The following is a 22,527-nucleotide window of genomic DNA, read 5'->3' as shown; positions in this document are numbered from 1 at the left end:
CAATGAGTCAGTGGCTGAGGTGGGATTTGAACCGGGGACCGCTTGGTTAAAAGCCCCTTTCTTTAACCACTGGACCACACAGCCTCCTATCCTCCTTGTGCTCCATCTTTCGGGTGAGACGTAATTGTAATTGACTGCAGCTGATGCATAGTTCACACACACTAGTCTCTAAGTTGCCTTGGATAAAGGCGTCTGCTAAATAAATAATAATATAATGAGGCTAACACATAGGGTAATGCAACTGTATGCATCTTATTACACATGCTAGCTGATGTCACCAGTTACATTTTTATGGGGAAAATTGTATACAATAATGGCAAAACGAGATGGATTGGACCAGGTGCAGTATAAGCTTAACGTTCCGCATTTCCAGCTTATTCAGAATTTTAGCAATAAATTTCAGGATTTTTTTTTTTTTTTTTTTTTTTTAACTGAACCTCGGTTTTTACTGATTTTATACCCTATTTTTAGTCTACTATTCAGTATTTTCCCAGTACTATTTTCTAGAAAATCCACAGTATTTTGATTTATAATGCTGTTTTATTTTGACACCAACATTGTAATAAGCAGCCCTGCACTGTTTCTTAGGATACAGCATGTACGTTTAGAGGTCAGGGCTGGGTTGCACCAGCTGTACATATGTTATTACTTAGCTTAGTTAAAGCGCAAGTCTTTACCAACGTTGATTTTACACATTGCTAACTTTTCAGGGGTTGCACCAGCTATGATAGTTAATGTAAGACTTGGTTGTTGCTTAAATTTTACGCATACCTTTTAGGGAGGTGTAAACTGTTCGGAGAATCAAAATACAAGAGGACATAGAAACTATTGCTGCGTGAGCTTCTCTTTGAAAATGTTTTGGTCATTAGTTTTCGTCATCCGCGAATCCTGCAAGACCACATACTTGATAAGTATAGGACATCCTTTTAAATCCTTTTACATTCTAGAGTTTCTTGCTTCTACAAAGTACTAACTTAAGGGGCTGAGTACTTATGCAACCAGTAAATTTCATTTTGTACATTTTCTTTGCAAGTTTTGCTGACATTTAACCTCCTCCTCATATAACAGTGTTCAGTTTAACTACTACAGCTTTGAATAAAAAAAGTTAGTTTGAAAAACTGTACATAAATTATTTGTAATTCAACAAAATGTGACATTATTGGTAGGGGGTGAATACTTCTGCAAACCACTGTATACTGATGCACAAAAGAAACACAACACTTGGGTCTAATGGATTTAATCAAACAAAATTACAGAAAATGTGAACAAAAATACAGATCAAAGAATCATAAGTTTTCAGTATGAAACATGATATAGCGTCAAAATGAAAACATTACAAAGTTAGTATTGGTTATGACCTCCCTGAACATTAACACAATCCTGGTGTTGACGCATATACCTGATCAGCCTCTGGATAGACTGCTGTGGGATGTTCCGCCACTCTTCCTGTGAGCTGCAGCCAGCATGTGAAGGTTGGCTGGTCGCGGTTGTCTCTTGTGGATGGCACTGTCGATTTGGTCCCACAGATGTTCTATTGGACTCGGGTCAGGAGAGAAAGCTGGCCACGGCAAGACCTCGACATTGTTTTCTTGAAGTCGTGCAATTGTAATCCTAGCACTGTGCAGTCTTGCATTGTCCTGTTGGAAAATCAACACTTCCAGATTGGCTTACAGGAACAGAAAAACTGCTGCCTCAAGGACGTCCTCAATGTATCGCTGAGCAGTAAAGCTGCCCTCAATCTGCAATAAAGGCATTCTTGTGGTAAAGGAGGTTACACTCCACATCATCACACTTCTTTCCCCCCCCCCCCCCCCCCCCCCCCATCGGTTGACTTGAACAACACAACAGCCAGCATAACGCTCACCATGGCGTCTCCATATGTTGTCTTCTGTCAGGTCTGTCAAGGGCAAAACGGCATTCATCGGTGAATAAAACACTCCACTACTGTCTCTGCCACCACCTCGGATGTTCTCCTCAGATGCTGTCGCCGAGATAAGCACCAACTAAGACATAGCTTCTTTTATTATAAACTATCTGATGTAACTTAAAAAAGAGGATGGTGAGTAAGTAGATTCAAGAAACTGCACAGAGTCCTTTTCTTCAGTCAGTTGTTAGGTTTATTGAAATATGCAGGGAGTCTGGTCCCAGGTACAGGACACAGAATACTCGTTCTTACAATTGTTGCATGACATTAAATACCCTTCTGCATAGGTGTCTCTCTCCTCCTCTTTCTCTGACACTTAACCAATAGAAAAGGTACAACTCATTATCCTGTTGCCATATATTCCATTTTGTGTGAGTGTGTGTATGTGTGTGTGTGTGTGATCTAGTGTGAAGATCTCTGAACTCAGTGCTTTCTTCAGACCCTGGTGTCACAAAGGTCCATACATCTGGTTTTTGTCATCTTCCTTGTTCCTATCTCTCCGATTTGCCTAAGACCCTTTGATCCCAGTGGCATTATCTCTTTTTGGATCTCTCTGAAGTCTTAGAGCCTGGCTCTTCGGTCCCCTTGAAAACTAGCTTTATGACCCCGTCATAAACCAGCTGTATTTTCTAAGCAAAAACCTGTTAACTAGTTTTATACCCCAGTGGATTCCCCGAAGGGCAAGCTTCTTTCATGTCAGGGCTGGATATCAAAGGACTTGTTTGTACAGCCGTGTGCTGCTGGCCAGCCATTTGCTTTGACACAAAATAATCTTAACTTCTCTACCATATTGCAGCCTTCATCTATCACAGCAGTGCTTGCATTTTTGGAACTAACAGTTTTTTCTATCCAATGTTAAATCACTTTTCAGAAAAATAACATGAATACAGACGTCATTCCTCATGCGTAGCAAACTGCTATTCAATACTTGTTCCATGTTTTCCAACACTATCTATCTGCGTTTCCTTCCATCTGATGACATAGATATCCTTCTGCCTAGTGTTGATGGCTGAAGTGTAATGCTGGCTCCAGGGATCAACCACAGTGCGGCTTCCCTAGCACATCAGCATGACAACTGTCTGGACTGAGCTGAGTAGAGTACTTCTCTGGGGTCTTCAAGTGGGCACCTTCCATCCTTGGTGTTTTGTCAACTAGCCCATGACACTTTAAGAGGGCCCAACAGTGTTTCTGGCATCCCATCATCATATCCCTCCATTCCCCACTCTGCTAAGCCCAGCTTACTTACCTTCCTTTACATCAACATTGCTTTCTTTCTACTGTGCTTGAGGTCCCCAACCAGAATCTTTTCATCTCAACCAGAGCCAGTTGCTGCACCTCTCTTCAGATAAGTTCTTCACTATGCGTCACAACTCTTGACCACTGAATCCGATGTCTCTGAGAAACCGGGTTGTGGAGTGTGCCACAAATCCTCGACAGCCCACCTCCACTGGGTAAACCTGGACTCTCTATCCTCGCTGTTCTGCTTGAGCAGCTAGTTGAGCGTACTGAAGTTTCATCCTTTCGTACGCCTCATCCACAGCATCCTCCTATGGCACTGTTAACTCTACCAGGTGAACAAGGTGTGCTGATCCAGACCACAAGACAATATCAGGTCGAAGGTTAGTGGTGGCAATCTCAGGTGGGAAAATAAGCCGTTGTCCAACATCTGCCAGCATTTTCCAGTCTCCAGCAGCTTCCAGTTGTCCTAGACGAGTTTTGGTTTTAATACCTTTTCTTGGTGGTTGCTCCCCTTGACGGAGGAATGTTGTTCTTCGTGTGTCATATATTGCTGGAATTGGTGGTAACATGTTGGTCATGCTGCGCTTGTCTTCCAATGCTAAGGCCAAACATCGCAGCACCTGGTCATGGTGCCAAGTAAACTGTCCTTGTTTAAGACCCACCTTACATCCTGTCAAAATGTGCCTTAATGTTGCAGGTGAGGAACACAAAGGACATGAGGGATCCTCACCTACCCAGAGGTTTAGGTTCTGTGGTGATGGGAGAACCATCATATGTTGATCTGATGAGGAAACTGATCCTGCTCTGATCCATTATTCATAGGTCTCACCAGCCGATCTTGCATTGTTTATCACGCTCCCATCTCGTCCATTCTCCCTGCTTGGCCTGGGAAACTGCCTTTACGCACCTCGTCCTCTCCTCCTGCTTTTGCACCTCGTTGCCTGGTAAAGCGCTGCTGTCTATGCTCTTCAACCCTTGCACTGCTTGTTGTCTTACTTCTCCCACACAAGCTAAACGACTACCTAACACCGACAATCTTACTCATAAATATTTGATGCTTTAGTTGGTAAACTTATACCGGTACCCATTGATGGAACTATTGTGTTCAATGAAAAATAAAACTGCCTTGTTTTGTGCTGATGTGCTGCTTGCCCAAACGTTCACAAAGTATCAGCTAACTTGGGGAAAATGTGGCCTCAACTTGCACAGATTCTGCTTCGTCATACATGCCAGGGACATTAAACTTAATCAGAAACCTGAACTGCTACGCATCATATTCCACATGTAAAGTGTGTATACTGAGAAATTTTTTTTTTCTGATTTTTACCGATTTTTATTTAAATTAAAAACACATTTCTACCTCTTTTTTTTTTTAAATCCATATTTTACTATTTGTAAAATTCCCAGGAAAATTAAGAAACGAAAATACGGAACGCTAAGTATAGGTAATGATTTTGCTCATTTCTTTTGCAGGTTTATCCCAGGAGGAGAACGAGCTGGGGTTGTTTCTCAAGTTTCAGGCAGAGCGGGACAAAACCAAAGCAGCCAACATTATGGATGCCACCAGCAAGGCATTGTGCACATCAGCAAAGCAAAGGTACAGCTTTTTACCATAATAATGTAATCTTTTAAAATTGTACATCAGTGCACTGTTGCAGACAGGCAAATGGTGTTTATTCTTTTGGACGAAGCATAATTAATTCAATTTAATGACATTTTCTATTATAAAAGCTTATTTTAATTTTGAAACATTATAAATAGTGCTAGACTACTCTTTGAATGAATTTAGTAATAATAATTTGTGTGAAATTCATATGTTATTTGTAGTTTGTCGTCGTCGTCCCCCCTCCCCCCCCCCATCCCTTTCTAATAACTGTGTGTGTTGGGGGGGGGGGGGGGGGAGGCGGGAGGCGGGATGGTGCTTTGTCTTGTATTTTTTTCGATGACTTTACATGTTCCAACAAGTTTTCTGTTTTAAACACTAAAGAATAGGTGTTCTTTTTATATTGAGCTTCTCTTTCTTGTGTAGCCACTCAAGCATTAAAACACCACTGTTGTATCCATTAGTTTGACAGGGCTGGAAAAAAGACTTTAGTCCTTAAATTAGTCCCCCAGTGATTCATACTGTAAATAAATACTGTACATTTGTGTTGAGCTGCAAAATGCATCATAAACAGTGCCTTTAAAGGAGTACTAACTCAGAATCCATTTTCAAGAACCATATTAGGACTAGCAATAGAAACGCATTCCAATGGTCATTGCAGTCAGACCATGTGGCCTGCAGTAGTTTATCTATAGCATTGTGCCACACACGTGTTGTCACTATACATTAAATAAAGGGAAAATGGAACGGAGTAAAAAATATGTAAACGTCATATCTTGCATACAAAAGGTCTTTGGTTCATAATCGTAGGATTGGGCTAAACATTGCTTCATGCACCACCTTACAAAATACACATGCGCTTGAGTGCAAAGCATTGTTATGCAGTCCAGAATGGCATATTAGTGTTGAGGGTAAATATAATTTGTATAATTAAACTCTGTATGATGACCTTTTACCAAGCACATTGCCTCCAAGCAAAGCGGAGAGCACACTTTTAGGCACTGCTGCTCAGGGTCAGATGGGAGAGAGAAGCTGCCAAGCCTAAAGGCACAGAAATGATGTGGCAAGGGCAACAGCTGCATTAGAAACACAAAACCTAACTTGTGAAATATATTTTCCAAGTGTAATGCTGTACAGTTGTGTTGTGTTTTTTTTTTTAAAGCAGGGGTGACCTTGTTTTTTTATATATATATATATATATATAATTAGGTGTTATTGAGATCGCACAGAGAAAAATAGACAAAGTAAATAGCCTGCCTATTTTAAAGGCCCCTTGCTTGAATAAGCATGTCCTGCTTACATTGTGACAGGATAGCGCTGTGCACTTCGCTGCACCGGATGGAACAAGAAGTGGAAACGTTCCGGCGACGCGCCATCGCCGACAGTCTGATCACTGTGGACCGCATGGAAAAGGCCCGCACCGAATACAGGGGTGCCTTACTCTGGATGAAGGATGTCTCTCAGGAACTGGATCCAGACACTTATAAACAGCTGGAGAAATTCAGGAAGGTAAGCACTTCTGTGACATTGTCCTCAGAGAAGGTGTAGGGTTTAAGATTTGGGTTTGATTCTCACGTGGGACCGTTGTTAAATGAGTTCTTGTGTTAGCCAACAGCAACATTGAGTCTTTGGGTCTGAAAAAAGCTGTCAGTAAAGGTGTATAGTAGGTATAGGTAAAATTAGGTTTTCCATGTTGGAGATTTATTTTTTGCATCTCAATTCCAGTATTTAGCATTTATTTGAATTCCATTAAACTAACATTACCTTGATAATGTTTGACCTTTTTCAGTTTTGTAGTCTGTATAATGTGCTGATTTTTTTAACGTAGTGAACAGAGCAAAACAAAATCATTTTATGATTGTTTAATTAATTAATTAATTCATTACTTTTGCCTTTGGCCCTGGTAGATTGATAAAGGCCTGATTTTAAATTTCAATTATGACCACAGACCACTAATTCAGACTTTGTAAGAGATGGCAGTGTTTTGTTTCCTGGCAACAGTAAACTGATAAACTGATTTTAAAAAAAGCTCCCTTCCTATCCAGGAAAGGGGTCAAGCTGAGAGAAACTGACTGATGGAGAGATGTGAATACATTTAAGTCAGTTATTAGCAGTTTGATGCCATACTTTATTGCACAACATGCTGGAGTGTTTTAGCCCGAAGGGAAAATGCAGAAAGGTTGGTACAACAAAGTGGAGCCACATTGAGCAGGCCCTGGGACCGTAGATGTGCTATGTGGTTATGACACTCATGGATGGGGGAGGGTTCTAAAATTAGCCCACTAGGTGGTGCTGTGAAACACATAATGCCCAGCATATGTGCTGTTTCTGACTAATGAAAAAAAAATGCCATTTGGTATTTGGGACAGTCTATGCAAAAAAATACTGTTTCACGTGGACATGCTAAAGTTATTTAGTGTTTCTTCATACTTTCATCGGTGCAATCTCTCGGAAGCGCAGTATGGAATAGAGGGGAGCCCTTCTGTGTGCTGAATTCTCCTTCAACATGGTAATCCTCTTCAGCTGGAAAATATGACGCGTCCCCTAGGTTCTTACAAAACACAGTGAAACAATTACCCATTCACTCGCTAAGTGTACTCTATGCACTTGAACTGAATTTGTCCTTGATGTTCATTCTTTGGTCTGTTCCACAAGATTTATCTTTTAACCTCCAAATGACTTAATGTGACTGTTGGTAGAGATTTAAACCCATTTACTTTTTGTATGCGTTAATAGTCTAAGAGATGTTTGAAGTCACTCAGGCCATTCAAAAGCAAAATGCCTCCCTCCAATGGTACGATTTGCGGTGGTCAGATTCCACAAACTTAAGTAGACAGCTTTATAAAAATGTATACATTTCCTCTACCCTCTGCAATCAATTCATTTCATCATGTGTGCTGGTAATGGGAAGGAAATTCAGTTAGTGCTGTAAAAAAAAATGCTATTATCATTTGTGTGGTAATGAAACCAGCAAAACTAAGCATCCCAAATCCTGCCTGTCGTGATTTTTATACACCTATATCAGAAACCACTTGAGATAAAGGCTTCATATTTGAAGTTGCCTTTGATGGTGGCCTTGACTTCAGATCTACTATAGATCCACAATTCTTCAATTCAACGTCTATTTGCTTCAGGTCAAACATCTCAGATCTCACAAACCGTCTTTATAGATTCCAATGCCGTGCCTGAAACCATATTTTTGAAGTGCTGTAACGTATGCTATACATATATTTTGTGTACGTCTCTGTAGTGTTTTACAGTACAGTATATATTTCCCTGATTTAACAAAGAAAACAATAACAACACAGGATGTAATTTGTAATAAACCAAGAACAAAAAAAACATTCTTTTGCAGTAGAGTGAACCGCCAGTAAAATATATGAGCGATGTTCCTTCATGCGGTTGTGCAAGACTCTCTCTCCTTTTCATATTCCCAGAATGGCAGCGCAGTGCACTTTTCAGAACTCATTGCCCTGTGGGATCTTTATTCCCCTCACGCTCAGTCTGTTCCATGTTTTGACTGAGCTTTGTTCCTGCAGATCCGAAGCCAGACTGTGCTCTCATTTGCAGATCTTCCATGGGAATTCCCTTTAGATGGAAAATAAATATCAGATTATTAAACGTGAGTGCAGGGTATTGTTAAGGTTAGCTTCAGGCACTGTTTTGTGCTCTGGCTGTTTTTTTATTTTTATATGTAAACCCTGTTTTTATATATGTATTATAAATGTGGCAGTTAAGCTTTGTGGTGTGCATCATATATATATATATATATATATATACACACAGTATATACACACACACACGCATTATATATATATATATATATATATATATATATATATATATATATATATATACATACATACATACATACACATATATACATACACGAGATATATATATATATATATATATATATATATATATATATATATATATATATAATCTCGTGTGTGTATGTGTATATATATATATTATATAGATATATAGATATATAGATATATATAGAGAGAGATAGATAGATATAGAGAGATAGATAGATATAGATATATATATATATATATTATAGATATATAGAGAGAGAGATAGATAGATATAGATATATATAGATATATACACACACACACACACATTTATATATATATATATATATATATATATAGAGAGAGAGAGAGAGAGATATAGATAGATAGATAGATATAGATATATATATATATATATAGATAGATATAGATATATACACACACACACATTTATATATATATATATATATATATATATTATATAGAGAGAGATATATAGATAGATATAGATATATATATATATATAGATATATATATATAGATATATACACACACACATATATAATGCACAGTGGTTTGCAGAAGTATTCACCCCCTGCAAAGTTTTCACATTTTGTTGGCACCTGAGCGTACTCCACGACGCTTTCAAATTAGACTTTACATGTAGAATCTACACAAACTACTCCACGTTGATAAAGTTAAATCCATTTAGAATATAAATAAGATATACAGTGAAACAGATTAATCTCAGTTGCATAAGTATTCAACCCCTTTGCTACTGCAGCCCTAAATCAGCTCAGGTGCAAATGATGTGTTTGAATTGTCACAAAATTAGTGAAATGGTTTAAGCCTGTGTGTACTCAAAGTGGTTTAACTTTGTAGATAATTTCCCTCGGGTATATAAATACTTTCAAGCTGCAACTCACATAGTGATCCAGGAAACCAACCATGAAGACCAAGGAGCTTTCGAAACAAGTCAGGGATAAAGTGGTAGAGAGGCACAGAGCAGAGAAGGGTGCAAGAACATTTCAAAGGCGCTGATTATTCCTCTCAGCACAGTGAAGTCCATCATTAAGAAGTGGAAGATGCATCATACCACCTGTGTTGTGTCTGAGATGGGAGTCCGTGTTCATACATCAACAATAAGCCGGTCCCTACACAAAGCTGGCCTGTATGGACGGGTGGCAAGAAATAAGCCATTACTCAAAAAGCCTCACCTTAAAGCACGTATGGAGTTTGCAAAAAAGCATGTAGGTGATACTGCAGACATGTGGGAAAAGGTTTTGTGGTCAGACGAGACAAAAATTGAACTTTTCGGTCTAAATTCCAAGCGTTCTGTCTGGCGCAAGCCCAATACTGCGCATCACCCAGTCATCACCATCCCAACTGTCAAGCATGGTGGTGGCAGCATCATGTTATGGGGATGCATCTCTTCAGCAGCTTGTCAGGATAGAGGGGAGAATGGATGGTGCAAAGTACAGGCGAATCCTTGAGGAAAACCTGTTTGAGTCAGCCAAGACTCTGGGGGAAACTGGGGAGGAACTTCATATTTCAGCAGGACATGACCCAAAGCCAAAGCCACACTGGAGTGGTTGAACAAGAAGAGAATTAATGTTCTTGAGTGGCCCAGTCAAAGTCCTGACTTGAATCCAATCGGAAATTTATGGCGAGACTTGAAGATTGCAGTCCATCGACGATCCCCAACAAACTTATCAGAACTGGAGCAATTTTCCCGTGAAGAATGGGCAAAAATGTCACCATCCTACTGTGCAAAGCTAGTAGAGACCTGTCCAAAAAGACTCATAGCAGTAGTTGCTGCAAAAGGTACTTCTACCGAGTACTGACTTAAGGGGCTGAATACTTATGCAACCAGTACATTTCGTTTTGTACATTTTGTACAACAGTGTTCAGTTTAACTACAACAGCTTTGAATAAAAAAAGTTCAATTGAAAAACTGTGCATACATTATTTGTAATTCAACAAAATATGACATTATTGGTAGGGGGTGAATACTTAAGCAAACCACTGTGTGTGTATGTGTGAGATCTCCATTTTTTATATTTTTATATATATAAATATATTTTATTATAGATGAAGGCTATATTTACACCCTGAGCCATTCGAAAAAAAGGCATAATACTGCAGTTGTGACGTCAAAATGGCATATTCGTCTAGAAGTTTATACTTCACCTTTGACCCATGTTTGACTCCTGTGTACCTGACCACTTTCAAACAAAATATCTCGTTTTCAGTCGCTCGACAATACCCACAATTCGCGGTTTTTAGGCACTTCTAACAAATCTGTCTCTCTGAAGATTAACAATCGTCCTCCAAACCTTAGAATTTTATATATATATATATATATATATATATATATATATATTGTAACACAGCATGGCAGAAAACATGTGCGTAGGCACATTTTGGTTTAATTTAATTGTTTTGCTTTATTGGTCAGTTACATTTAGTTTAATTGTTTTATTGTTAATTATCCTCTGCACCTGGTAGTGATTTTAAATTAGAACCAGGTGCAGGGTATTTAAAGAGTGCAGTCAGTCTGCACAGGGCTGCTGTGTGAAGAGCCCGCTTGCGAGTGTGTGCAGGCGTACAAAGTAAGGTATAGTGAAAACCGTGTTTATTTATTTTGTTTTGGGTTTTGTTACAGGGAAACAGCTTAGCTGTCCTGTTTTTGTTAGGTTCCCATTGGTGTGTTAGTTAGTGCTCGAAAAAGAGCTAGGTGTTTATATTGTGTTTTATGTGTTTGTGTATTAAAAATAGCGCGTCAGCGCAGTGAAAATCCATGTCTTGGACCTAGGACCATGAAGATAAGATTTGCCTCATGAATGCTTACTATGTCTGTTTTTGTAATCCTGGTCTTCTGCCTTCACATCTCTACCCTTCATGCGCTTTTGGAATACTTTATAATCAGGGCTTCTGTTTTTCGGGTTTTATTAATTGTATTTTTCAGTGCTTATTTTTAGCTTTTTTCGAGTTTTATGTAAATAGTTTCTTTTCTGGGCTTTAGTTTTTGATATACTGTATGAAATTAGTGTTTTCAGTTACTTTCCGAAATGCTTGAGGTTGGGGTTTTTTTTTTTGTGTTTTTTTTTTGGTCAATATGTATAGTAGTAACTTGATCTTCTGTCCTTTTGCTGTCTTCCACAACAAAATCCCTATGGTCACGGGCACATTCTTCTGGGTTGGTAGTTGGGGCGGGTTTAAAGTATTCAGAACAAATCAATGATAGATGCAAGTCAGGCAGACTGGACATTGCCCAGCAGCACTGGGAAATGTATTTCTTATTATTTTTGTAGTAGGTTTTATTTTTGAATGGGAAAAGGGTAAAGTCAAGGTGAATTGATTAACCATTTCCACAGTTTTTCCGGTGTTTTCAGGTGTTTATTGGCTATGCACCAATTTCAATTTTTTTGTATCGGGTGTTTTATTGGGTTTTATCGGTTAAAACCGTAACTCCGAAGCACCAATTATAATACATTACTATCTATTCTTCCTTCCTCAGATGTATACTGTAGTCTTCATACAGCATGAGAACAGTTTAACAATTTCTGCTTTACGGTTTGACACATCAGATGGTATTGAATGCATTGATTATTTTAGGGGGTGCTTCATTACAATTGCTAAAGGTTTTCTGAGAGATGGATTGACCTATAAGGTTCTATAAAAAATGTAAATTAAGCTGATATATTGTTTTTTATTTGATAACATGGATCCCTTACTGTCTTTTTTACATATTTATACAAAATACATTAAGTCCCTCGCAAATACTGTTAGATTTTAGTAACCTTACTATACAACAGTTGTCTAAACACCGACAGTATTTAGATCTGACACCATTTGGATATATTTAAATAAATCTCATGTCCCTTGAAGCTTTTATGGTTTAAAGGCTTACTGCAACCAAATCAGACAAGAAGGCGTTGCTAAGAAGCACCTTTGACGTTGGTCTGTTTCTCCCTACAGGTCCAAGCGCAGGTGAGAAACACCAAGACACAGTTTGATAAACTGAAGAATGACGTGTGCCAGAAAGTAGATGTTTTGGGAGCAAGTCGCTGCAACATGCTTTCACATTCCCTTGGCACCTACCAGGTAATTAACATGGTGGTTTTCATTTCTTTAATTTAGTTTTGTTTGCGGCTCAGTAAATTGCAAGCTTTGTCCCCTTGACCAGAAAATCACATGTGCAAACTCTGCCTTGGAACAAACAGGATCAAATAAAACCATCTGCTTTTGCAAAACTTTTTAAAACCCCTGTCTAATCTGATTTGTAGAAGGACTTGTTGAATAGAAGTATACTATTGTAATTAGATTAAAATGTCTGTCACAGAGATACCTGGTACTTTCAGCAAATCTCTGTTCACTATATACTCACACAACGACAGAATTGCTAAATAGATTTTATCAATTAAAAATAGTAAACTGATTAAAATTCAAGGCCTTGGTGCCTCAGTGATCTCTTCCATTTATTTAAAGCTTTTTGACAAGACAACTGGAAAATTCAGGAACATTTACTAATGATTGAGTGCCAAGTTTAAATATGTTCCATATCTTTTTTTTTTTTAAATTTATTTTATTAATTTTTATATATGAGTACAAATTAAACAAAACAAATATTCACTGACCAAATTCTTTTCAGTGTGATCAATCTAATTTTAATGAGAGTTTATATTTTTTTGTATTTTTCATATAATATATAAATCACTATGGAATCCTCTGCGGCTAGCTTTGAAAAATGTGTCAACCATTTGGTAGTTTTATAGAACAATTTGAAACTTATCTGTTTGGTCCACTGAGGAATCTTGTGCAGAAAGGCGTATTTTATCCTTATGTTGCATACCGTGAAACCATAACCGCGAAATACTCAAAAACTAAATCATATGAAAATATTTTTTATAACTAACTAAACTAGTGTCTAGTATACTTAGGGCCCTGCGTTTTTATGCAACCTGCTTTCTTAGGCTGCACTTCATTCCTCCCACCGCAAGGTGGTCATGTAGTCTGCTTAAACAAACCACTTATTGATTATTAATCTCCCGATTCCTTTAATCATCTCAGTTAGTCATTCTATTAACGCACATTGGCGTGCTGATTAGGCGGCGGCAGCAGCAGCTACAGACATTGTAAATAAATAATTTAAATGTTTCAGTTTACTAGTAGGAACACATTTGTCAACAAAACATTAAAAAAAACAGCACTGATTCCCGTAAACAATTTATATAAAATACTGAAATCATAACATCAATGCTGTAACATATATATATATATATATATATATATATATATATATATATATATATATATATATATATATTACAAATATAACAATAATAATAGTAATAATGCAAGGTTGTTCGCAAGCAGCACATTAAGTGTTACTTAGTTTCATGAAAGAAAATGTCCCATGCATTAAATGTTGCTATTAAACTTAAGCATTGTCAGTTGGTTAACCCTGCCGCCTTTCATAGATTGATGTTGTTCTGTAAAAACTTGGCCAGAAGAAAAAACACTTCTTTCAGCATCTACAGAATTGGTAACAAATGACAATTCTTCAGCTTTAATCCAAAATTAATTCAGTCATTCTACTGCCGTTTTCTTTTGCATATGGGAGGTATTTGTCCATTTCTGATTTACAGTCGGCATCAAATCCTGGAATAGAATATAATGGGAGGGCTCCCAGATCCAAACTACACACTTGTTGTGGTTTGAATATCCTTACTGCCATCAAAGTTATGAGCTGGTTGAAAAAAACGTGGTTTCTTTTTGCATTGATCCAGGTTGTAGTAATTGGTCAGTTTTTCAGAAATGTCATGGAAGGTTTTTACACAGTTTGTTTATTGTGGCGTCTGTGTTGTGTACCTCTTGTTCCATTGCTCGGTATGTATTTATTAATTCTGTAACTTTTAATATATGTTTGGACTCTCACTTCATGGCCTTCAAACCACTGAATCTGATCCACCAGTCCCTTGGCATGTGTCGCAATTAGGGAGAGTTGAGATTTTAAACTTTGCACATCTTTAAGCAATTTCTGGAGGCCCTTTAACACTACAGTGTTTGGTGAAATGTGCATTGTGGGCAGCAGTGTGGAGTAGTGGTTAGGGCTCTGGACTCTTGACCGGAAGGTTGTGGGTTCAATCCCCAGTGGAGGACACTGCTGTTGTACCCTTGAGCAAGGTACTTTACCTAGATTGCTCCAGTAAAAACCCAACTGTATAAATGGGTAATTGTATGTAAAAATAATGTTATATCTGTATAATGTGAAATAATGTATAATGTGATATCTTGTAACAATTGTAAGTCGTCCTGGATAAGGGCGTCTGCTAAGAAATAAATAATAATAATAATAATTTCCTTTTCCACAAAGCCTACGTAAAAAGGGATGTATTTGGAATGATATTCAGCAGCAGAATACCAAGTGCCCCATCGCCACTGATGAGTAATTCAGAGTGCAGATTAACTTTTATCGGCTAATATCACTTTCAGTTTGAAGGTATTCGAGTGCTTGGAGAACAAACAAAATGTGCAAAACATACTGATCTTTTGCATTTGTAGACTCGTCAGTAACTACAGATACACTGTCAGTCGTACAATTTTCATCTTGTGCAACTCAGCCATTTGGGGTAGATATTCCCTTCTCAGTTGACCTGCTGTAGGAATTGCTCCCGCATTTATTACATGTTTGTTCAGAAATGCACATAGTTTGGGATTATCAGTTTTTTCCAGGGGAATATTAGCACAAACAAATGCCTCTGTCAAATCGAAAGTAACATCTCGTTGGCGTTCATAATTTTCGTTCCCCTTACGTTTTTTACTGGTAGACGTCGTCTCATAGCTGTTAATCTCATCTATGTTCCTTTCCTATGATAAATGTCGGTCTATTGTTGACTTTCGAGTGTGGTCCAAAGATTAAATTGCAAGTTTAATTATACCCATCAGTGTACAGAACACCAGGTGGATATTGTTGCATGCGTTCGCTCAATGAAATGCTTTTTGATTGCAATGTCTTTGACTCCATGTTTAGGTCTCTAACGCATCAATTTATTCAATTACCATTTATACTCATCATAATTGGCTTTTATTTTTCTAGTTTGTCAAAGCGTAATGTGTTGATTTCTTAATTGTGAATTTTATTATTATAACGAGTGGCTGCAGGGACATCTAGGGGATAGCAGTTGAATTACAATTGAAAAAAACAGGTAGCGTAAAATGCAGGACCTTAAGTATACTGCACAAAAGCTTGAAATAAAAAAGGTATGTCAGTAATAATACATATTGTAGTATGTCCCTTGTGTCAGGATATTAACATACTTCACCACAATCTGCAAAACAAACCTGCAATATGATGTTCACTATATTAGATAAAATTTTACTTAATGTAAGGGTCAGGAGACTTTTTGCATGTTTTATTGCTTAACCTTTAGGTCACCCTAGTCGACCTATGATGTGGTTTTCATTGCAGAAAGCAGCATGATTAAGGGGGCAGAGTGCGTAAAGGAAGCTGCATGTCTGCAGATCTTCCAGATAGAATATACTGGTACATAATAAATACGTGTTGTCTTTCTTGCACTCCTCCTCCCCCTCACAGACCGCACAGCTGCACTTTTGGGAGAAAACGGCTCAGATGATGTCAGAAATCCAAGAAGCTTTTAAAGGTTACATACCGTATGAGTTCACTACTCTGAAGGTAAAAAAAAAAAACAACTAAATCATGTGTCTTGGCTGGGGCTGTTCTAATCTCTGGTGGGTAAAGGACAACATTCGGATAGTTTGATCTGAAGGTTGCATGCACATGGGTAGATGTCTATTTTGAGCACCTCAAGCAGAACTTTTATTTTCCCCAGATGAAGTGTTTCATTTCTGTGTTGCAATAAATGTCTCTTTCTCTCGTGGCCCTGATTTAATTTTAGCATTTTCACATTCATTTGTATTTTAAAAATAGAAAAATGCAGCCTAAGGGTTAGTACTGTAGAAAAAAGTGAATCAAACACTTGCTCTAAACTTGTTTTATATATTTATATATACAGTGCCTTGCGAAAGTATTCGGCCCCCTTGAACTTTGCGACCTTTTGCCACATTTCAGGCTTCAAACATAAAGATATGAAACTGTAATTTTTTGTGAAGAATCAACAAGAAGTGGGACACAATCATGAAGTGGAACGAAATTTATTGGATATTTCAAACTTTTTTAACAAATAAAAAACTGAAAAATTGGGCGTGCAAAATTATTCAGCCCCCTTAAGTTAATACTTTGTAGCGCCACCTTTTGCTGCGATTACAGCTGTAAGTCGCTTGGGGTATGTCTCTATCAGTTTTGTACATCGAGAGACTGAAATCTTTGCCCATTCCTCCTTGCAAAACAGCTCGAGCTCAGTGAGGTTGGATGGAGAGCATTTGTGAACAGCAGTTTTCAGTTCTTTCCACAGATTCTCGATTGGATTCAGGTCTGGACTTTGACTTGGCCATTCTAACACCTGGATATGTTTATTTGTGAACCATTCCATTGTAGATTTTGCTTTATGTTTTGGATCATTGTCTTGTTGGAAGACAAATCTCCGTCCCAGTCTCAGGTCTTTTGCAGACTCCATCAGGTTTTCTTCCAGAATGGTCCTGTATTTGGCTCCATCCATCTTCCCATCAATTTTAACCATCTTCCCTGTCCCTGCTGAAGAAAAGCAGGCCCAAACCATGATGCTGCCACCACCATGTTTGACAGTGGGGATGGTGTGTTCAGGGTGATGAGCTGTGTTGCTTTTACACCAAACAACGTTTTGCATTGTTGCCAAAAAGTTCGATTTTGGTTTCATCTGACCAGAGCACCTTCTTCCACATGTTTGGTGTGTCTCCCAGGTGGCTTGTGGCAAACTGTAAACGACACTTTTTATGGATATCTTTAAGAAATGGCTTTCTTCTTGCCACTCTTCCATAAAGGCCAGATTTGTGCAGTATACGACTGATTGTTGTCCTATGGACAGAGTCTCCCACCTCAGCTGTAGATCTCTGCAGTTCATCCAGAGTGATCATGGGCCTCTTGGCTGCATCTCTGATCAGTCTTCTCCTTGTATGAGCTGAAAGTTTAGAGGGACGGCCAGGTCTTGGTAGATTTGCAGTGGTCTGATACTCCTTCCATTTCAATATTATCGCTTGCACAGTGCTCCTTGGGATGTTTAAAGCTTGGGAAATCTTTTTGTATCCAAATCCGGCTTTAAACTTCTCCACAACAGTATCTCGGACCTGCCTAGTGTGTTTCTTGTTCTTCATGATGCTCTCTGCGCTTTAAACGGACCTCTGAGACTATCACAGTGCAGGTGCATTTATACGGAGACTTGATTACACACAGGTGGATTCTATTTATCATCATTAGTCATTTAGGTCAACATTGGATCATTCAGAGATCCTCACTGAACTTCTGGAGAGAGTTTGCTGCACTGAAAGTAAAGGGGCTGAATAATTTTGCACGCCCAAATTTTCAGTTTTTTATTTGTTAAAAAAAAGTTTGAAATATCCAATAAATTTCGTTCCACTTCATGATTGTGTCCCACTTGTTGTTGATTCTTCACAAAAAATTACAGTTTCATATCTTTATGTTTTGAAGCCTGAAATGTGGCAAAAGGTCGCAAAGTTCAAGGGGGCCGAATACTTTCGCAAGGCACTGTATATATATATATATATATATACAACAACTACACACATATACAGTATATTCAGCTTGCTGTGAAAAATAACTTATGAACACAGTATATACACTTATTATAACCCAAAAAACATAAATGCAATATTCAGAAATAACAACTTTATTATTCTCTGTAATAGTCTATATACTTCTAGAATGTGTCCATTTTAAAGAACACATTTTCATGACTGACAGTTTTCTGGTGTGAACATGCAGAATCTGTTAAGTCAGTCTGTGAATCAGCAGTGCTGGTTGAAAGAATTGCCCTCTGTGGAAAGCTGTCAAATGTAGTGTTGGTTGCTAAGCAGCCCAAACCTTTATTTAGACATTCTGTAAATAAAACATAATTAGACATGCCGCAAATTGGATAAATTACTTTTTTTTTTTTTCTCGGTGTTTGTAGCATGCTGTTGGAGGCATTTTGGCTGGCTCAATGTCTGCAATAAATATGCTGGAAAGCTGTTTAGTTTTTGACTGTCTGAAGTAATACTCAAGCTATTCTTCTGACTTTCAAAGTGTAGCATCATGTTCTCTATCAAGGCTTGATGTGGCCATCATGCTTTAATCCAATGATGTTTTGAAGCACAACGTTCGTATAAACTCTCTTTCTGCAATGTTAACTTACGCCCATTCTTTGTAGACAGAAATGGCAGGTATGTGCATGAAAATAATGCCATGTCTTACAAAACTGAGCTCCAATGAGAGCCAGATACTATCTTTAATTATTTTTGTCCACATTCAGTGCTTGAGTGTTGGCATCACACACCAGAGGTGTTTTCTCAATTTGAGCAACCATTAATCTGGCACACAAGTGTTCATTACTTTAACCCTTTCCTGAATTATTTTTGTCAAGCTAAAGAATGTGAAATGAAGTAATATAATTAAAACAGGACCTCCTTTACTGGGTATACATGAGAGCAGTACTTTAAGAACTCTAAACCGCGCTAAGATAAGGCAGGACCTTGCGGTCCCACCAGGACTAAAAGGGTTAACGATCGTTGGACTGTGGGTTGAACCGAAGTGGCTTGAGTTAACATTGAGCCATGGCCATACTTTAAATGTGATATGAGCAATGGCAGAGAAAAATGACAAATTAAGCGTTTTATAGTAAATTTGCTGGAACTAGCCTTCTAAATCTATTATCCACCCAATAAAATATGTCTGATGATGCTGTCAAGCAAGCCCTTTGATGTATGTAGTGCCTGGAGTAGGAGACTCCTGTTTTCAGTGAGCATTCTTGGTGCAGCCATAGCAAAGCAAGATTTATTAAGTCAGGTATCCAGTGTCTGAAATTAATGAATGCTGTGAGTTTGTGTGTGTGTGTGTGGAGCCTGCTGTGATGACACAGTAAACCACATGAAGTTATTTTCTTAATGCTAGCTGTCAGTTTGTGCACCCCTTGTCTGATCAGATTGCATTTATCCTGTCGTCTGAGTTATCAGGGGCCATCCAAAGCAGCAGTGTTGGTAGTAATGCATTATTAACAATAGAGACATTTTAAAGCATAGATGATTATGGTGCAGAGAGACTTGTTAATCCAAACCCTGGTAATCCCAATTGACCGATAATAACTATGCAGTCATAATGAAATGCATGTTGTGTGAAACATTTACAGCTGTCTTTGTATGCTTTACTGATTTGTGGATGAAATTTAAGTATAAAACCCTTTTTAAAGTGCAAGTCTACTTCACAACTATTTTTTGGCAAATAATTTCTGGGGTCATAATATGAGAAATATGACCCTGAATATAAATTGTCACATTTAAATAAATAAATAGATCTTTCTAAATGCCATGTACAGCACCACACTGTCCCAATACTGCTGCCACATTTACCTTGACTAAAAGCAGCTTTAGATTGAAGCTATGAAGATCCCAGTTTACTCTGAAAGCCAGTGCTATGTTACCTGGGGTCAGGGATGTAGTGGAAGTTAATTTTAGGTATTGCTTGGTTTTCGAAAATAATATCAGAGGCTTTTTTAAAAAAAAAATATATATATTTTTACTCTCCTAATAATAGGATTTACAAGATCCACTGGACCAGTTAACAGAAGATCAAAAACATGAGAAGATGACCAAGGACTCAATAGCTAACGACCTAGATAAGTAAGTAACTAAAGCACTCAAAAACCTTACTATTTAAGAATAGCTGCCTACTTGCGTGTTAATGACTGAAATGCTTGTTGAAACCTGAAATTGTATGTGTTTGCAATCCCACCACAAGCACCGCTGCACCTGCCAATATCTCATAAAGCATTTCAAGTTAGATCGTGGGTATCGTACAAGAAAAAAATCAACCTTTCCTGCATGTTATTAGGGTGATGACTTTATTTGCCTGGTTTTATAAACAGCTTGCTATACAGTATTTTGGTGACTGACAGGATAGCTGAGTCGTGATGATGTCCCCAGACCAGAAAGCTGACACAGACAGGTGCTTGCGGGTGAAAGCGCTGGTAAATAAATAAAGTGTAGACAAAAACACTGCTCACAGAGCAAAATAAAACGGTTAAACAAAACACATACAAAAATACTGACACCCAAAACAACACTGTGCTTCCTGCATGCGTAGCAATTTGTTTTCTTTCTGTTTTTAATTTTTTTTTGTTTTTGTTTTCTCTCTTGTGTTGATCATTGTCCTCCATGCTCATGTCTCCTTCCTGACCTGAACACCCACTCTGAACAACAAAAAGCTGCAGGTTCTTATACATGTGACCATCTCCAGATTATGAATAAATCAATCAATCTGGATGGTCACATTCTGCACTGGGTTTTTATATCGTCACTTTGTCAATAATCACTGACTGACTGCCGACCACGTATTCTCACGAGCTGTCTGGCAGAAATGAGCTGCTAACACCACCACTGCCAGACCCCACTTAAACTATACAACAATAACAACAAACCACCACCTTCAAATCACCCGTTCTAAAACCAAAAAATACAGTATTTACAATAGATTCACCCATGCTAAATAAACACAACACAATGCACTATTTTACAAGCAGGGCTTTGCCGTACTCCCTAATTATGTGCAGGGCTCTGTTCTACCCTGCCACAGTGACAGTGACATTTACCAGTTGCCTAATATGACTTTTGCGGTTTAGTCTTACTGCTTGGTACACAGCCGTATTCTTTTGAAGTTCCGTTACAGGTGGTGTCCAGTAGAAATGAACCATTTAACAATAATCAGGTTGCACAATTATGATATACACATTGGAATTCATGTTTACAAACCAACAAGCTTTTTTTTTTTTTTTTTCACAAAACTCCAATTTCTTCTAGATTTATCTAAAATATTCATTAGACCCCAAGCATAAATGCTTTAGCATGGTAAAACCATAAAACTGCATGTATGAGAATCTGATAACATTTTAGCATTTTAACCGTATCTGTTCATTTTCTTTGATTCTGATGGACTTTGCTCCTCATTAAAGGAGACTTCATTGTTCTTTGTCCTATTTCTCTTGCACTGCTTCCTTTTATACGTAACCTGATTCGTTTCATCACCTTCCCTTTTGCTTTTATGTCTTCATTTCCAGTTCTGTGTTCATCAAAGATGATGTTCATTTAAGAGCGCTATTTAATCAAACGTAAGTAGCTTATACCATTAGTTAAAGGGCTGTCCATAAAGGATTCAGGAGGGGTCGTTTTCTGCTGTAGTACACTTAACCAGACCACCTCTAGGGATCTTTAATTGTTTAAAAAAAAAAAAAAAAAAAAAAAAAAAGAAATTCTTTATAAACAAACTAAACTGCTGGGATTTTTTCACTTTGAATAAATATTAGCTGATGGTATAAACAACTGGATTAATGAAGTAATGGATGATGATATTTGCAGATCAGTGTTTCATAAAAATCACCCGTGTTGTTATTTCTGTGCGCCCGGTGATTGATTGGCAACACATCTAGTAGACACCTTGCATGTTGTTGTATTTCAAAGTTAATCAGAGAATTTCCAAAACCGGATTATTTTCATCCATAATGTACTCTGCATCAGATATCCATTATGAATGGCCCGTAAAGATGTTTAGCACAGTGGTGTTCTTTGTACAAAACTAGTTGGGGTAGCTTCTATAAATATACAGCTCTGACCAAAGGTTTTTCATCACCCTAGAGAATTAACAAATTTTGCTTCAAAAGTTGAATGAAACCTGCTGACTAATGTCACGTTAACATATTGAATTACGTACTGTAGTTTTCCATATAATTAGACATTTTTTTGAAATCTAACATGAAATACTATATATATAGATATATATATATATATATATATAG

General features: G+C 37.8%; 1 protein-coding gene across 11 annotated transcripts in view; it reads left to right on the top strand.

Moving 5' to 3' along the window:
• LOC117426883 (islet cell autoantigen 1-like protein) overlaps window positions 1–22,527 on the top strand; it is a 41,837-nt gene that overhangs the window by 6,060 nt on the left and 13,250 nt on the right. For 9 of the 11 annotated variants that reach the window (XM_059033539.1, XM_059033532.1, XM_059033531.1 and 6 more), the window contains 6 exons: window positions 4,637–4,760; window positions 6,077–6,275; window positions 12,551–12,676; window positions 16,170–16,268; window positions 20,274–20,359; window positions 21,793–21,843. In XM_059033539.1, the coding sequence (XP_058889522.1) occupies window positions 4,637–4,760; window positions 6,077–6,275; window positions 12,551–12,676; window positions 16,170–16,268; window positions 20,274–20,359; window positions 21,793–21,843 (685 nt within the window). The remainder of the gene's footprint in view (window positions 1–4,636; window positions 4,761–6,076; window positions 6,276–12,550; window positions 12,677–16,169; window positions 16,269–20,273; window positions 20,360–21,792; window positions 21,844–22,527) is intronic. The other 2 variants (XM_034045045.3, XM_034045043.3) reach the window with 1 other exon arrangement.

The sequence above is a fragment of the Acipenser ruthenus genome, chromosome 11 (genome assembly GCF_902713425.1).
Source record: "Acipenser ruthenus chromosome 11, fAciRut3.2 maternal haplotype, whole genome shotgun sequence".
Taxonomy (NCBI): domain Eukaryota; kingdom Metazoa; phylum Chordata; class Actinopteri; order Acipenseriformes; family Acipenseridae; genus Acipenser; species Acipenser ruthenus.
Note: the sequence above shows the minus strand (reverse complement) of the source record. Positions and strands in the feature narration are given on the sequence as shown.